The sequence below is a fragment of the Falco cherrug genome, chromosome 3 (genome assembly GCF_023634085.1).
Source record: "Falco cherrug isolate bFalChe1 chromosome 3, bFalChe1.pri, whole genome shotgun sequence".
In the NCBI taxonomy this organism is placed as follows: Eukaryota; Metazoa; Chordata; class Aves; order Falconiformes; family Falconidae; genus Falco; species Falco cherrug.
The window spans coordinates 106,971,250-106,985,148 of NC_073699.1; the positions used below are offsets into that span (position 1 = coordinate 106,971,250).

The 13,899-nt window shown below is 51.4% G+C and overlaps 2 protein-coding genes across 3 annotated transcripts in view; one reads left to right on the forward strand and one right to left on the reverse strand.

Annotated features, from left to right (window-relative positions):
- The first annotated feature begins 11 nt into the window (after positions 1-11).
- LOC106631068 (myo-inositol 2-dehydrogenase-like) lies at positions 12-9,893 on the forward strand. Its single transcript, XM_055704793.1, has 9 exons — positions 12-582; positions 1,115-1,657; positions 2,655-2,725; positions 3,213-3,321; positions 5,122-5,252; positions 5,543-5,650; positions 6,678-6,796; positions 7,533-7,689; positions 8,507-9,893. The coding sequence occupies exons 1-9, from the start codon at positions 335-337 to the stop codon at positions 8,653-8,655; spliced, it is 1,635 nt and encodes a 544-aa protein (XP_055560768.1). The 5' UTR covers positions 12-334; the 3' UTR covers positions 8,656-9,893.
- A 770-nt stretch (positions 9,894-10,663) lies between these two features.
- Positions 10,664-13,899, reverse strand: part of TP73 (tumor protein p73) — a 31,594-nt gene continuing 28,358 nt past the window's right edge. The window contains exon 14 of one of the 2 annotated variants that reach the window (XM_055704790.1): positions 10,664-13,001. In XM_055704790.1, coding sequence (XP_055560765.1) covers positions 12,681-13,001 — 321 coding nt within the window. In that variant the 3' untranslated portion in view covers positions 10,664-12,680. The remainder of the gene's footprint in view (positions 13,002-13,899) is intronic. The other variant, XM_055704791.1, reaches the window with a different exon arrangement.

The window sequence follows — 13,899 nt, forward strand, 5'->3', positions numbered from 1 at the left end:
GGGGGGCGGGGGCTGGCCCGGGACGGGGCAGTGGCAGCCGGTAGCGGCGGAGGGCTCGGGGCCGGGGAGCGGAGGCCGGGAGCAGCGGAGGGCCCGGAGCGGGGTCTGGGCGGGCCTGGAGCAGCAGCTGGCCGGGGGCCGGTACAGCGGAGTGCCCGGGGCAGGGGAGCAGGGTCCGGGAGCGGCGAGGGAGGCCCGGAGCAGGCCTGGCCGGGAGCGGCCCGGGGCCGTTACCGCAGCCTCCGCCCCCCACCCGCGGCGCCGCAGCCGGTTGCCAGGCAACGGGCCCGCGCCTTCCGCTTCCGGGGCAGCCGGGCCGCGCCGCGCCGCCGCCATGGGGCGGAAGAAGAAGACGCTGCATGACTACGCGGCCGAGTTCTCGGAGCTGGCGGTGAAGCGGCACCTGCTGGAGCGCGGCGCGGCGGGGGAGGCGGCGGCGGTGGTGGAGACGCTGTACTGCACCCCCTGCCAGCTGCCCATGCGGGTGCGCCGCGACCGCATCCTGGAGCACCTCTCCTCCGGCCGCCACTACCGCAACCGCCGCCTGCTCCGCCAGCACGGCCTGCGCGCCCCGCTGCTGCTGTGAGTGCCAGCGCCAGGCCGGGCCCCCCAGCCCCACCGGCCGGCCCCCGGTGTGGAGCAGGCAGAAGGCAGCCCCTGACCCCGCTGGTCTGCCCCCCGGTGTCGGAGCGGATTGAGGCCAGCCCCACCAGTCGGCTGGCCCCTACCCCCACTGGCCAGCCCCCAGTGCCACAGCAGGTTGAGGGCGACCCCCGGCCCTACGGGTCAGCCCCCGGTGGGGAGCAGGCTGAGGCTGACTACCCCAGCCCCACCGGCCGGTCCCTGGTGTCAGAGCAGGCTGAGGCCGGCCCCTCACCCCGCTGGTCAGCCCCTGATGTTGGAGCAGGTCGAGGCTGGCGGCCCCGGCCGCACCGGTCAGCCCCTGGCCCCATCGGCTGGCCCCTGGTGTCAGAGCGGGTTGAGGCTGTCCCCCAGCCCCTGGCCCCACTGGTCGGCCCCCGGTGTCAGAGCAGGTTGAAACCACGTGGCCCCAGCCTTTTGCGCGGCGAGGAGGTGCAGAGCCTCACCCCAAACTCTCCTCTCTTTCCCCCAGCTCTGCAGGTCCAGACATTGGCACCAGCCTGCCCCTGCAGCTCGACGCGCCCTCACTGCTCATCCAGCCGTCCTTCATCCTCGCCGCCAGCGCTGGCACCAGCACCAGCTACGGCATGGACCCCTCTCCACCCTCCTACCACAAGCCGCTGGTTCCCCAGCACCCCATCACCGCCAGCTCCCCAGCAAGTGTGGCTACCCCCAGGGAAGACCCAACGCCTTCCACCTCTGCCAGGCACCCCTCGGCGCTTGCCACCTCCCACATGAGGATCGTGCCCACCCCGTCGACAGCCGAGGCTTCCAACGGCGCGATGCCCACCTTAGGGCATGGCAGTGACAGCAACAGTGTCGGCCTTGCCCTTTTTGGCATTGGGCTCATTAATAAAGGCTTGTTTCAAAGCCTGATGGAGGAAAATGGCTGCTGCTTGCTTTACGTTGTGGCGGATCAGCTGGAGGAGGTGGAGCGTGCCTTTGGTGCTGAGTTCCTGGCCGTCACCATGGTGCTGCGGCAGCAGGATGCTGATGTCGCACTCAACGATCAGCGGTACTGTCTGCCGCTAACTCCTGTGCGTGCTTCTTCCCAGCTGCGAGGCTGGGGGCGAGTGTCTCTGCGCAAGGCTTGCTTCCCTCTCTGTAAAACGCTGCCGCACTGTAGCGGACCCAGGCTGTGCTTGTCTGGCCCCTTGTGTAGGAACGGAGTGAGACCAAGGGGCTGTTGCAGGTTAAGCCTCACGTAGGATGTCATCTACCCACAGGTACTTCAGGAGTCCCTGAGAAGCTTGGCTTGATTCGTGTGCCCAGAGCCGGTGGAAACTCAGGAGTTTAGCTGCAGGCACTTTTGTTAAGAAATATAACAACCCCTTGTTCTTCTCCGTTCTCGTAGAGCAACAAACTACATGCTTTGCTGCTGCCTACTGGTTTTTCTGCCTCAGAGCAGCTGGCTGCCTTTGGGTGGCTCTTTTGAAACTTTGAGATAAATGAGGGTTGCTGTAAATAGGAAAGATTGTGGCATTCTGCTTTACAGTTGAACGGAATGAGTAACATCTGGTGATGTGGTTACAGTTGGTTCTCAAATTGGTGTTTGAAATACCATTGCACAACTGAAAGGCAGAGCTTTTTAGGAAGATGGGTTTGGTGTTGGAAACCAGAGAATTGTGATGAGCCGAGATGTACTGATCACTTGTTCAGCAGGTCTACCACATAAATACTTTTGATTTCACTGTGCGTGTTAACTAGCAGGATTTAACTTGTTTTCAAAGGACACCTTTAAAAGACCTTTCAGGTGCAGGAAAAGCAATAGAATTCCACGTGTGTCATTTTAACCTGTGTGTGTCATCCCGTAGTTCATCCTTGGAGGCAGGTTATCGAGTTCTTTTTATAGTGTAACTGGCTCTTGCAGAGGTTTTACATCTTTTTTTAACTCTTCCTCAAGTTTAAGTTGTCTGTCACAAAAATAACTGTAACCAAAAGGAGCTTTTGAACATTGTTTGTTCTAGTAAAAACCTTGTCTTCACTGAAGGTCTGTCTTTTGACTTCTGCAGAGTCTCTGGAGCCATTATTTGTTCACCACCTGAAGAAGCCTCCAAGATTGTAATCGATGCTTTACGAGCGGGTAAGAGGAACAGCTGCAAGCTCAGCTTTTCTCTGTAGTCAGTAGCACGCGTTGAGGCAGACTTTGTGTGCTTGCTAAAGGCTTTCAACATGAACGCCCTCTTGCTTCAGCAGCGGCCCTTGAGTTGTGCAGGCTAATTGCGTTATTAAAGATAAATTAGCCTGCTGCTGACACTGATGTTAATGGCTGGACACCGATGTTTTTTGCACTGTACTGGTCCCAGCATGGCCATGCAGAGTGTCTAGTCCTAGAAATAGCACTAGGACTCAAAGCTGTCAAAACGTTCGTGCTTCCTGGCGTCCGTAACCAGCTGGTGAAACCACAGCCAGAGGCCAGAAGGGAGGTAGCAGCATCGACAAACAAAAAGCTGTGCTCCAGTTTCATTAAACGTGCTTTCTAGAATGTCATGACGTGTATTGCAAGCTACAAACGTTTTGTGCAGACTGTGCCTTGCCTTCAGTCCTGTGTTCTCTGCTGTTTTGCACAGGAAAAGGTGTGTTTTGTGAGAGCCTGCCCAGTTTTGACAGGCAGACGGCAGAAGCTTGTTTTGATGAAGCTGACAGATGTGGAAGACCGTTGGTGTGCGGATTCTACAAGTAAGACCTGTATTTTTCTTCTGATTTATACTTGATAAGAAGTACATGCCTGAAAGTAGTGTTGATTCCTCAGGCTCTCCTGAATTTGTCCTCAAATAAACCTAGTTTCACTGCTGCTTGTTAACGTTGTTCATCTGGGAGTTAATTGGAGTGGATTAATTCTTCATGCTTACTGGAGATAAAAATCTAGCTGTCATGAGATTAAAATAAATGTTCACTTGAATGGATGCTAGTGGAACTCAAATGGTGAAGCTTTCCTGATGTGAAAGCTCCATTGCTTTATTTTAGAATAGCCAAAGGCAGTTGGGGTCCACGTCTCTGCCGTCCTTCCAAGGTTTTGCAAATGCTGCAGCCCATTGGAGCTTCAGAGAAGGAAATATTCTGATGGTGCTGTGCTGTTCTCTGAGGCGGTTTCTTGGTCTGTGGTTTTAGGACGGTTTTTGCTCCTGGTTTTTCATGCACATACAACCGCCAGGTCAGGCAGATCTGTGACTTACGTTAAGCGTGCAGCTACCGAGGGCTGCTTTTCACTGCTGTGTTGTAAAGCATTTAGTTTGCAACCCTGTTCAGTCTAGTAATGCCTGATGACATTAAACTTTGCTCACGTTTTAGACTTCCATATGAAAGTTCTGCCCGCATGTATTATACTTTGTCTGGACCTGAGGGTATCTGGCCTTTCATCGTTTGACAGCTTTGTTGCAGTAAACTAGAAATAATGTTGGAAGGTGACAGTGAATTAGCCACGTTCTTTAAAAAGATAGAGAAGACGACTGCTCTCTGAATGTATTTTCCTAATACTGAAAACTCTTTTGTAACTTTTCTGTATTTTCAGCAATTTGCTAATTACATTCTGTAATTAGATGATGCCTTGTGAAACGTAAGTATGAGTGTTAGCAAGTACTAGTGGAAGCTTACAGTAACTCTTCAATGAAAGAACAAGCAACCTTCTGAAGTTTCTTTTAGAGCACCGTCTCTAGGGACGCGCTGACCCTCGTCCACTATTTAACTTGCCGCTCAAATTGAATTTCCAAGCACTGGGGTCTGCACAGAGCTGCGTTTTACCTCTGACTTTTTTCTAACGCCTTTGGAAGGGATGGTGCTTGAGGATTACCTTGAGGATTGCAAACTGTGTGGCTGTGAAAATTCCACTTGCTTGTTAGAATTACTGGCCTGTCTGATGGGAACAGATTTATTGATCTTTGTAAAATGATATTTCCACTTGTAACCTTACGTCTGGACACTTTAGATTAAATGATTGAAACAGAAGGAAAGTAGATGAATTTTAATTCGCTTCTACTCGGTTAAACTTGCAGGAACTTGGGGAGCTTTGCTAAAAGCCAAGAAAAAGCCACCTTAAATTTGTGCTCAGCATTTACCACCATGCGCTGAGTGGATGTGGGTGGTTAGTAAACACGTGTGATCATTTTGTGCTTCTCTGCTGAGGATAGTTAATTTCATTGCAAATAAAACTTGCTTGGACAAATATATATGTATTTTGTATACGAGAACTGTAGGTAATTCACTGGACCTTTTAGTCCCCGTTGTTTAATTTAATTCCTTTGTTACAGTTACTACTTTGTCTTCACGAGTGCAGATATCAGGCTTGTTTGCACGAAGCAAAATTCATAATAACAATAAGTGACCAAACTTAGAAAGCCATGTCTGACCCCGTCAGTCTGGTGGGGTTTGTGTCGCATGTCATCTGCCGCGGAGTCGGCCTCGTGTGCCGCGGTGGTTACGGCCCCAGGTGGCTGCTGCCTCTTCCGAGCGCTCTGCCGCATTCCTCGCTTCTCTTTGAAGGCGCTTTGACCCGGCGCTGCAGTTCTTGTACCAGAAAGTTCGCGACAGCCAGGCGCTGGGGAGGATTCACCGGATATCGACCATCAGCAGCATATATCCAGCAGCGTCCCCGAGCTTCCTGAAAGCATCAGGTACCGAGCAGCTCTCTTCTGAAAAGTTGGTTCTCAAAGGACTGGAAATGTATCTTGCCCCGTATTCTGGTGGGAAGTCCCCTGTTTGCGTAGCCTTAAGCCATGTGGGTTTTCTTCTGGGGAGCGTTTCCTTACCGGTCTTTATTTTGGTTGCGTTTTTCTGTTGGCTTTGAGTATTAGTTTCTTCGACATCAGGGGCTTTTTATATCGATCTCAGTGCAGTTCAGTAATCGACGTTGGCTGCGGGTTTTAAATGCGGAGACCCTACTGTCCTATTTTGCTTCTTCCAGGTGGAATTTTTTACAATGCTGCTGTACACGATATAGATATTATCAGTTTGTTGTTGGGAGAGAGCGCGCTGGATACAATATTTTCACTGGGGCATGCGTTCTGCGCAGGTAAGAATAAATCTGTTGATGGGTTATTGTCTATCTCTGGACATCAGTACTGAAATTGGAAGGAAAGCGTGTATAAGAGCACAGTAGCTCTGACAGAATTGTTCCATCACAGAACAGTTGAAAAAACAGTCTAGCGAAACATAAGGCAAGTGTTTCGAGAAGTCGCTGTAGACAGGGTGTTCAGGGATGATTTCTGACTTGTCTTGACTCCCTGCTGATGCGAAGCGGTCGCTGTAGAGGTGTTGAACTCTACCCCGTATTACAGCAATTGAAGGGTATCAAGTTTGCCAGTGGAAAACCAGAGTGCAGGAGACACTGAGCAAAGCTTTGTGCTTACAAGAATGGCAGTGCAGTCTCTTTCCGTTCTGTGCTTTCTCTGATTTCTTTGGCACTTTCCTGTTGGTCTCGGCACAGTTAAAGATGTGAATTTACTCTGCGTTACGTCAAGCTGCTGGGCACGCTCTGGGTTACCAGCCTGATTTAAACTAACCATAAAATTGGAACCTGCCATTTTTAAAATGGAAATGCAAAGTTTTAATTAAGGTAATTGTAGCTGCCGCCAACCTTGACTGGCTGTTTTAGAAGGTGTAGCCTGCTATGTTATAATGTATGGTGAAGCATTGAAATGCAACAAACAAAATGCCCTGGGGAGGATTTTGTACCATCTGGCTCTTTCTAGCTACGTGCTGAAAGTTGCCTGATCCCGGTTGTAATAAGCTGTGGAGGCAAATGTGTTTGGAAGAAGGAGCAAAAGCCTTCTGTAGGGAGAGCCACGGGCTGGGAAGGTGGAGTGCAGGCCCAGGGGCTGTGTCTTTCTGCAGAGCTTGTTGCCCTCCATCAGAAGTGCCAATAAAGGTAAACCAGCTGTTGTATGTTGCGGAAAGCGCTTTGCTGTCACCGTTGCTTCCTGCCTGAAGGTATTGTAGAGCCGGTGTCGCCTCTTAACGGGAGAAGAACACTTTGTAGTCGTAGGACTCGCTGGTTTGCTGTTCCTGGTGTGAACAAGTGCCTGTTTTTTGTCATTCAGATATGGCCTGCTTGAAGGATGCAGACACTGTAGCAGTCAGCATGAAGTTTCCTAGCGGAGCAATTGTTACTTTGGACATCAGTCAGCACTGCACCAGAAGCTGTGATCACAGACTAGAGGTGCGTTCTTACTTTTAAGTCTGTCGCGACATTGCAGGCCAGCACAAGTTTTCCCCTGTATGCATTCATGTGGGGCGCTGCATGTTGTGCCTGCACCTGCAAGCACGTTTCACAAAACACCTCTGTACCACAACAGCAGGGGATTGCTTGTGTTTGTGTAACCTACAGTCTGCTCTCTCTTCTATTACCCCGATTTTTCACGCGTATTCTGTTGGGGTTATGAGCTGCATGCAATCATACCGGAGCAGGAACTGGTGTCAGCTCTCCCGAGGCTGAAATGTTGTCGCACAGTTCATTTGTTGCCTTTCCAAGGTGTTCTCAGGTGTATAGCAAGCCAGGGGTTAAGGATATTAAAGGGGAAGAAAAGCATAAATTCAGGAATTTACAGGCAATTTGCCTCTGAAGTCATGAATTATAACAGATGCATGGGCTGGATTTGGGGAGTAATATCTGTTAAATACTTAAGAAAGGAGCTCTGCTCAGGTGGAAAAAAAAATAAAAAAAGAAAAGTGAAGGTATCGCATAAGCAGAAGCCACTGTACCACAACGCATACCTGGTGTTTTCTGTCGCGTTTGAGCCATACAAGGGGGTATGTCGGTGTAACTCCTAATTTTAGAAGCTACTTTTTTCTTGGTTGTATGAACCAGGGCTTTTCTAGACTAGCCAGGTGTTAAGATGGAAAGCACAATAAATTAAAAACGTTGCTTTCTCTCCTGTTTGCTGCCTTCCCTGCAGGTTCACGGTTCTCGAGGGACGCTACGAGTAGATAATCAGAATCCCCTGGGGATTACGGAGCATGGCACTTCCGTGTCCATTTATTCACAGACCCAAGCTGATCGCTACAGGGATGCGCACAGGGAGCTCTTCCGACACTTTCTGAGAACCCTGAAAGGTAGGAGGAAGCTTGCGTTAACGACCAGTGTTGCTCTGGGTTCGCTTTCAGGGAAAACTTCCCTTGGAAGCTGTTCCAATAGCAATTGCAGTTTGGTGTTTGCGTGGCTGGAATCCCCCAAAGAAACGAGTCGGTGTGAAAACTGGGAATGAGAGATTCATCCTGGTTAAGTGAAAGCCAGCGTTGTGCAGGTGGTTGAGGGAGCTCCCTGTGAGCAAACATGGGGTTTCACGGGCTGGTCTGCTGCCCTGAACAAACCCTGATGTTCTCAGCAGATGCGTATTGAGCACAACAGCGCACGTGGCTGGGAAAAAACATGCGTGGAGCGGTCACCCTCCGAAGGAGTGGCTAGTTCGGTGAAAATGCGAACAGCTGATCTCGTTTCAGTAAATGAAAATTAATGACTATTTCCTTGGGGGGGCTGCTGCTCTTCTTACTTCCAAGTCAGTGAGACGGGTGAGGGATGGAGTGTTGATCTGAAACTGTGTTCTGAGAAGAAATTAAAATTGGGAGGGAAAATTACATTGGACCTTGCTGCCATTTGTGAAGACAGCAGCCCTTTGTAACAGCAAGAGACCCTCACCTAGCGTGCTGGCTACCCAGGAGGAATCAAAGTATTTCTGTTCTGCTGGCTGCATGGAGGGAAACGCGGTGTTTTGGTCACAGGGCAGTAAGGGGAGGGGGCAGAAACTTTATTTTTAAAATCAGAGGCCCCAGCTCTGGGAGCTGAAGAGCGATGCCATGGTGGGTGATGTGCTGCGAGGCAGAGCAGGCGATAATGCGGGTTTCAGCCAGCGCTTCGTCCCTGTCCCTGCAGGCAAGGAGCCCCCAGCGATCACCAAAGAGCAGTTTCTGTGGACGATTCAGGTCGCTGCAGCTGCTGAACAGTCCTGGAGAAACGGATCTGCTGTTGACTTGCGCAACAAAGCAATAGATTCATGCGTGATCAAGACTGAGATAGTGTGACACACAGCGCTGTTTTCTGAGGTGAAGGATAACCGTTAAGCTGTGCTACAGGGAGGTCTTTCCACCTAGCAATGGATGTCTCTACTGTAACCTTAAAATAAGACCTGCGGTTTTAACCTTTCCGCTGGGAGTCCCAGAAGACGGAAGAATTTTTGAACCAGAAGTGCTCGGTGCTGAGGCTTGTGTGTCTTTTGTTGTGCATCAGCCAGAGCCCTCGAGAAATTCTGGGTAGTTTCATCCAGGCAGCTTTTCCTCCTGGAGAGTTCTGCTGGTCGTGAAATTCTCTTTTCCTGGGAGAAGACGGCTGCTCCTCAGGCTGTGGTAAGGTGGTGTAGGCCACCACCAGCCATGATGGGAACGGTGCAAGTGGGTGGCTTCCCTGGCAGCTTTGCAAGCAAGATGACATAATGCTCCAAAAAAATATGGGAGGATCAGTCTGGTCCGTGCTCTTCTCCTTCCAGTATATACAGGAATGTGACTTCTGTGCTGAACTTGCCTCTGGGCCTTGTATATATTGCTTTTTCGGTTGTTTTTACTGGGTTTTCTAAAACATTTTGAAAATAAGTTGTGATCTAATTTTCTGGGGAGGGGGAAGGAAGTAATAAAGCAGGGAGGGAGACCTGTGGCTGCCCTGATGTTAGATGAGAGTCTTCGTAGTGAGGCCTTAAACAAGGCTGCTCTGGGGGAGCAACACACTTGGGCATTTCGGTAGCAAACACTGCGCTGTGAAAGGCTTGTGTCAGAGCGTAATCTGTGAGTATGTACGGGGGCCCTGTACAACGTCTGCGACCAAGACGTGCGGCCGCCGGGCGGGTTATTCAAGGCTTAGCGTTGTCTGGATCACTCGCTGCAGCAGCATGGGAGCGATCTGCAGGCAGCTCTTTGCCTTGCTTAAATGCAGGAGTTGTACGGTTACATTTTTGTAGCAACTGAACTAATAATCATGTCCTTTGAGTGTAGGAAGGGCATCTGATGGCATATTTTAAAGGTATGGTTTTTTACAGTCCAGCAGATTTGGAATACATGTCACAGGACAAGATAGTGCCTTCAGCAACAGGCAGGTCTTGCTTTTCAGCCAGGTTCTTTGTTCATTTTTATTCTTGCATTAAGTTTACTGCTGATGTGTGGGTTTGACTGTTTGTAGTCTCTTTCTCACGCGTCAGTTTCCAAGATCTTTTGAAAGCTTTTTGTGTTGTATTAAAATAAAGTTCTTGCCTTAAGTATTAGTTTGGAAATGACACTTCTTGCAAGATTCTTTCATTCAATCAATTTCCACTTCCTACATATGGAATATGTATTACTAAAACTAGAAATAGTGGTGATGTTTATAACTAAAGACAATTCTCTGGTGGAAATTGGTTTTAATGGTGTAATTTTTCAAACTCAGAAAAGCTATGTCTTAATGATAAAGGCTGCTATTGATTTCATTCTCTATTTTCTAGTCATTTATTGAAAAAAGAGAAGTTTTACATATAAAGAAGTCGGCATTTGCCTTTCTGTAGTCACTGTGGCAACTTGTTTTATCGCAGGCAGGTTTCTTTCCGCTGTGCTGGGGTGTCGAGGCTGGCTCTGCGTGGGTGTCACTTCTGCGTGACGTACGCTTCCTTCAGCGGAGCCTTGGGAACAGGGAGCAGCACCGAGAGCCTGCGGTGGGGTAAGGCTGCTTGTGCCCAGGGAACAAGCTGCGCTTCCCTGCTCCCCCAGAACAGGGGTCCCCCAAAACAGGGACCGTGGTGTTGGAGGAAGCTCTCTGCTGCCGCAGGCCAGTTGCCCCCGTGTCCGCAAGGAGCAGAAGGCCTCTTAAAGACACTTTTGGCAGCTGCTCCTGCACAGGGCTGCGTCTCTGTGTATCTTTGCAGTTGCTTGGTGAAGCAAAGCAACTTGTGGCCCTTCGAGGCCTTACGCTTTAGGGCTTAAGCTGGTACAGGAGGGCACTTGCCGTACGGTGTAAGCAAGACTTTAGTTGCCAGATGTTGTCATTCCCACATGTTTTTATTGTGTTACAAAAAAAAAAAAACCAAAACAAAAAAACCCCACAGCTATAAAAATAACACATTTTCCAAAGATAACATTACAAAAAATACCATTCATACCATGGTGGGAGTGTATTAGTTAATACTGGCAGAAGAAGCCTTAGTTAACATTGAAAAACACGAATGATTGTTTCAAAACCTTTAAAGCATTAAAGTGCTTTAATTAGTCATTATCTTAGGACTTAGGTTCACATTTCGGCAACACCAAAGGAGTCAGGTTCCTAATTGCTGCAGTGGAGAGGGGCGTAACGGCCTCCGGGATGCTGCCCTGGCACCTGCGGCTCAATCCGGCTGGGGGAGCGGAGCTGAGCCCCTTGCCGAGGGTGGGAGGGAGAGGAGGCCACCTCCTGCATGCCCAAGTCTCAGAGCCGCTGTGGGACACTGGGACAGAGGTGGCAGAGGGAGGACCTGGGCCCTGGGGGTGCTGGTACAGTGTCGGAGCTCATGCTTGTTTTCCCCGGGATCCTCCTTGCAAGCCTGCAAGGAGACGGCCCTGGAGGTGGTAGGTGGGACTCGGCTCCTCTTCTTTTGCTTTGCTGGTTGGAGGCTTTGTGAAGGGCCCCCTGGCTCCTTCCCCGGCCTGGGGGAGCTGGGACACGGTGGGCGGTCTGCCTCCGGCAGAGAGGCAAAGCGGGGAGGAGACGCAGCAGTGGGAATGTGCCAGGCAGCGTCGTTTCTGCATTGATTCCCTCCAGCTGCCCAAAATCTTGAGCGACCTGAGGTTGAGGGCTGAGAAGCAGCTCCCTGCCCTCCCGCCCCCCCTCCTTCCGCGCAGTGGCAGCCCCGGTGACTTTCTGCGCCTTGCTGAGATGGCTGTGGGACGTCGCCTTTCAACACGTGCAGGCGCTGGCGAGGGAGGGAACGCACCCACCGGTGGCCTTGCTTTCTGCTCAGGGTTTTTTCCAGCCTGAATCAACAGACAAATTACGCCTGGAAACAATGACCAGCGACAGAAAACGAAACTGGCAGGACCTCATGTGGTCACCTAGTCTGTCTCCTTGCTCCAAAGTCGGATCAAATGTCCCCTCCTGCATTCCTGCTCGCTGGGGCTCAGCCGTGTGCCACGCTCCCCACTGGAGCAGGGAGGGGTCAGCCAACCTCAGACTTCCCAGCAGAATTCCCTGGCTTGCCCCCTCCTTTGCAGTTGTGTGAAAGATACTCAGAGGAGGAAAAAATACGAATTTTGAGTAGATAAGGCTGGAGACACGATTTTCTTCTTCTTTACATGCTAGAACATGAAATTAATTTACTTGGCACTATAGTGTCTCAGGAGTAAGTATCAATTTTTATAGCGTACATGAAAATAAATCTTTTTTTTCTCCTTACAGCACAATGAGCATACCGTATGTACATTTGCTTCTGTTTATATACACAAATATTTAAGTACGTGACCACATCGGGAACTTTGCGGTTCTTTGCGGCTGCACAGAGACCTGAAGGGCAGGGGTGGGTGGTGGCAGTCGGGCAGGGAGCAGGTCGTGTGGCTTCGCAGCAGCCACTGGCAGGTTTCTGTACAGAAAATGGAGCAGGGAAGGGCCGAGTCCTCGTCACGATGGTGAAGACCATCACGATGGTGTCGGTTCTGGACACGACGGGGGATACGGGACGGGGGTAGGTAAGCCGTACCGAAGGCTGGTCTTGCAAAGAGAAAAATGTACCGTCTTTACACCACGTCTGTCGGATGCGGGGATCCTCCAGTAAAACACAGAACAGTGTAAAGCACCAGCGGGTGCCTGCAGCGGGCAGACAACCCGCACGCCCGTGGCTGAGCTGGCTCCGCCACCCTCCTCTTCCCCTCCGCCGAAGCCACCACGGTTTCCTCTCCGGGGCAGACACTCCCCGTGCGGCTCAGGGCCGTGCTTTCACACAGGGCTTGCAGTTCCCCTCCAGACAACAAAATTACACTTTTCCAGATGCCCAAGGCTGAAAACATTTTTCATAGGGGGTTTCATTTCCCCCCTCCGGTCTTTTGCTGCTGCCTTCTGGAGACCCTCAGTTGATCTCTCCCTCCGTGAATTCTTCCTTTATGGACTGTTTGCGAGATTTGCAGTCTGGGAGGTCAAACCCAAAGTCCGCCCACTCGTCGGCCCCGCCGCGGTTGGGGATGGTGATGGTGTGGCGCACGCGGAAGTGCACGGCCTCCATCACACGCTGCCGCTGCAGCTCGCCCGAGCTGCCGATGGAGATGGTGGAGGCGTTGCTGCTGGAGCGGATGAGCTGCTGGGCCCCGTAGTCGTGGCTCTGCTTGAGCTCCTGCAGACCTCGCCAGATGATCATCCTGTACTGCTCCGGGATCTTCAGTGCTCCGAGATCCTGGAAGAACAGCACCGCTGAGGCACAGCCAGCAGCTGGCAGAGATGCGGCTGCCTGTGGCAGCGAGCCCTGGACCCCCGAACCTGGGGGGGAGCACATGGGCACAATCCCTGAGCACCCACCGGTGGCGGGGCTGGACCTCCTCTGGGTCACAGCACCAAGGCCACGGGCGCATCCCCCACAGGCCATTTCTCATTTGTAACCGGTGGCCAGTTGCCCAGTTACTCAAACGCAGCTTTGCTCATTAGAAATTTGCTTTCTTTTTTGGAGGGCATGGGTTCACATCAAACTGATGTGGAAATGCGAAGGGAGGGGACCCATCCCTTTCGGACGCAGGTTGCAGAGCAGCATGTGAAGCGTCCTCATGTCCGTTCACCTGGGCAAGGAGCCATCGGCCGGGCTGGCCTCTCCGGTCCTGGACCGGGAAGCTGGAGCAGCCTCTGCCCACGGGGGCCAGCGCCATGCCCGAACGCACCCAGGCGGGCGACAGCGGGCTGTTACGATGCTATGGGCCACACTCATCAAGCCAAATGAGGTCGATAACCTCAGGACTGGGGGCCCTGCACCAGGACAAACACCGTCGTAGCGGAGAGCTGCCAGAGATCCATGTTAATGCCAAACACAGAGACTCACGTGAGTGTTAACTAGAGAAGACAGTGAGTATGCAATTAGTAATTACAAATGCCGACTTGGACACACAGCTCAGCGGTCTGGTACAAGTTTTGGCCGTACCAAACCTTCCCTTTGACAGCTTACAGACGGTCACGGAGTTAGTTCAGAAAATGGTCCAAAACCAGGCTAAGGTTACGCAACTGGCCCCAGCTACCAATGAAAAATCATCGTGTCTCCAACAGCTGCATCACCAACGCACGGCCGCGCATTTTATTGTCACTGCCAG

Excerpts from the sequence above, each read along its gene's own strand:
- LOC106631068 (XM_055704793.1), top strand. The coding sequence starts at position 335 with ATGGGGCGGAAGAAGAAGACGCTGCATGACTACGCGGCCGAGTTCTCG. Across the intron at positions 583-1,114 it reads CTGCGCGCCCCGCTGCTGCT|CTCTGCAGGTCCAGACATTG; the intron begins GTGAGTGCCAGC and ends TCTTTCCCCCAG. Across the intron at positions 6,797-7,532 it reads GCTGTGATCACAGACTAGAG|GTTCACGGTTCTCGAGGGAC; the intron begins GTGCGTTCTTAC and ends CCTTCCCTGCAG.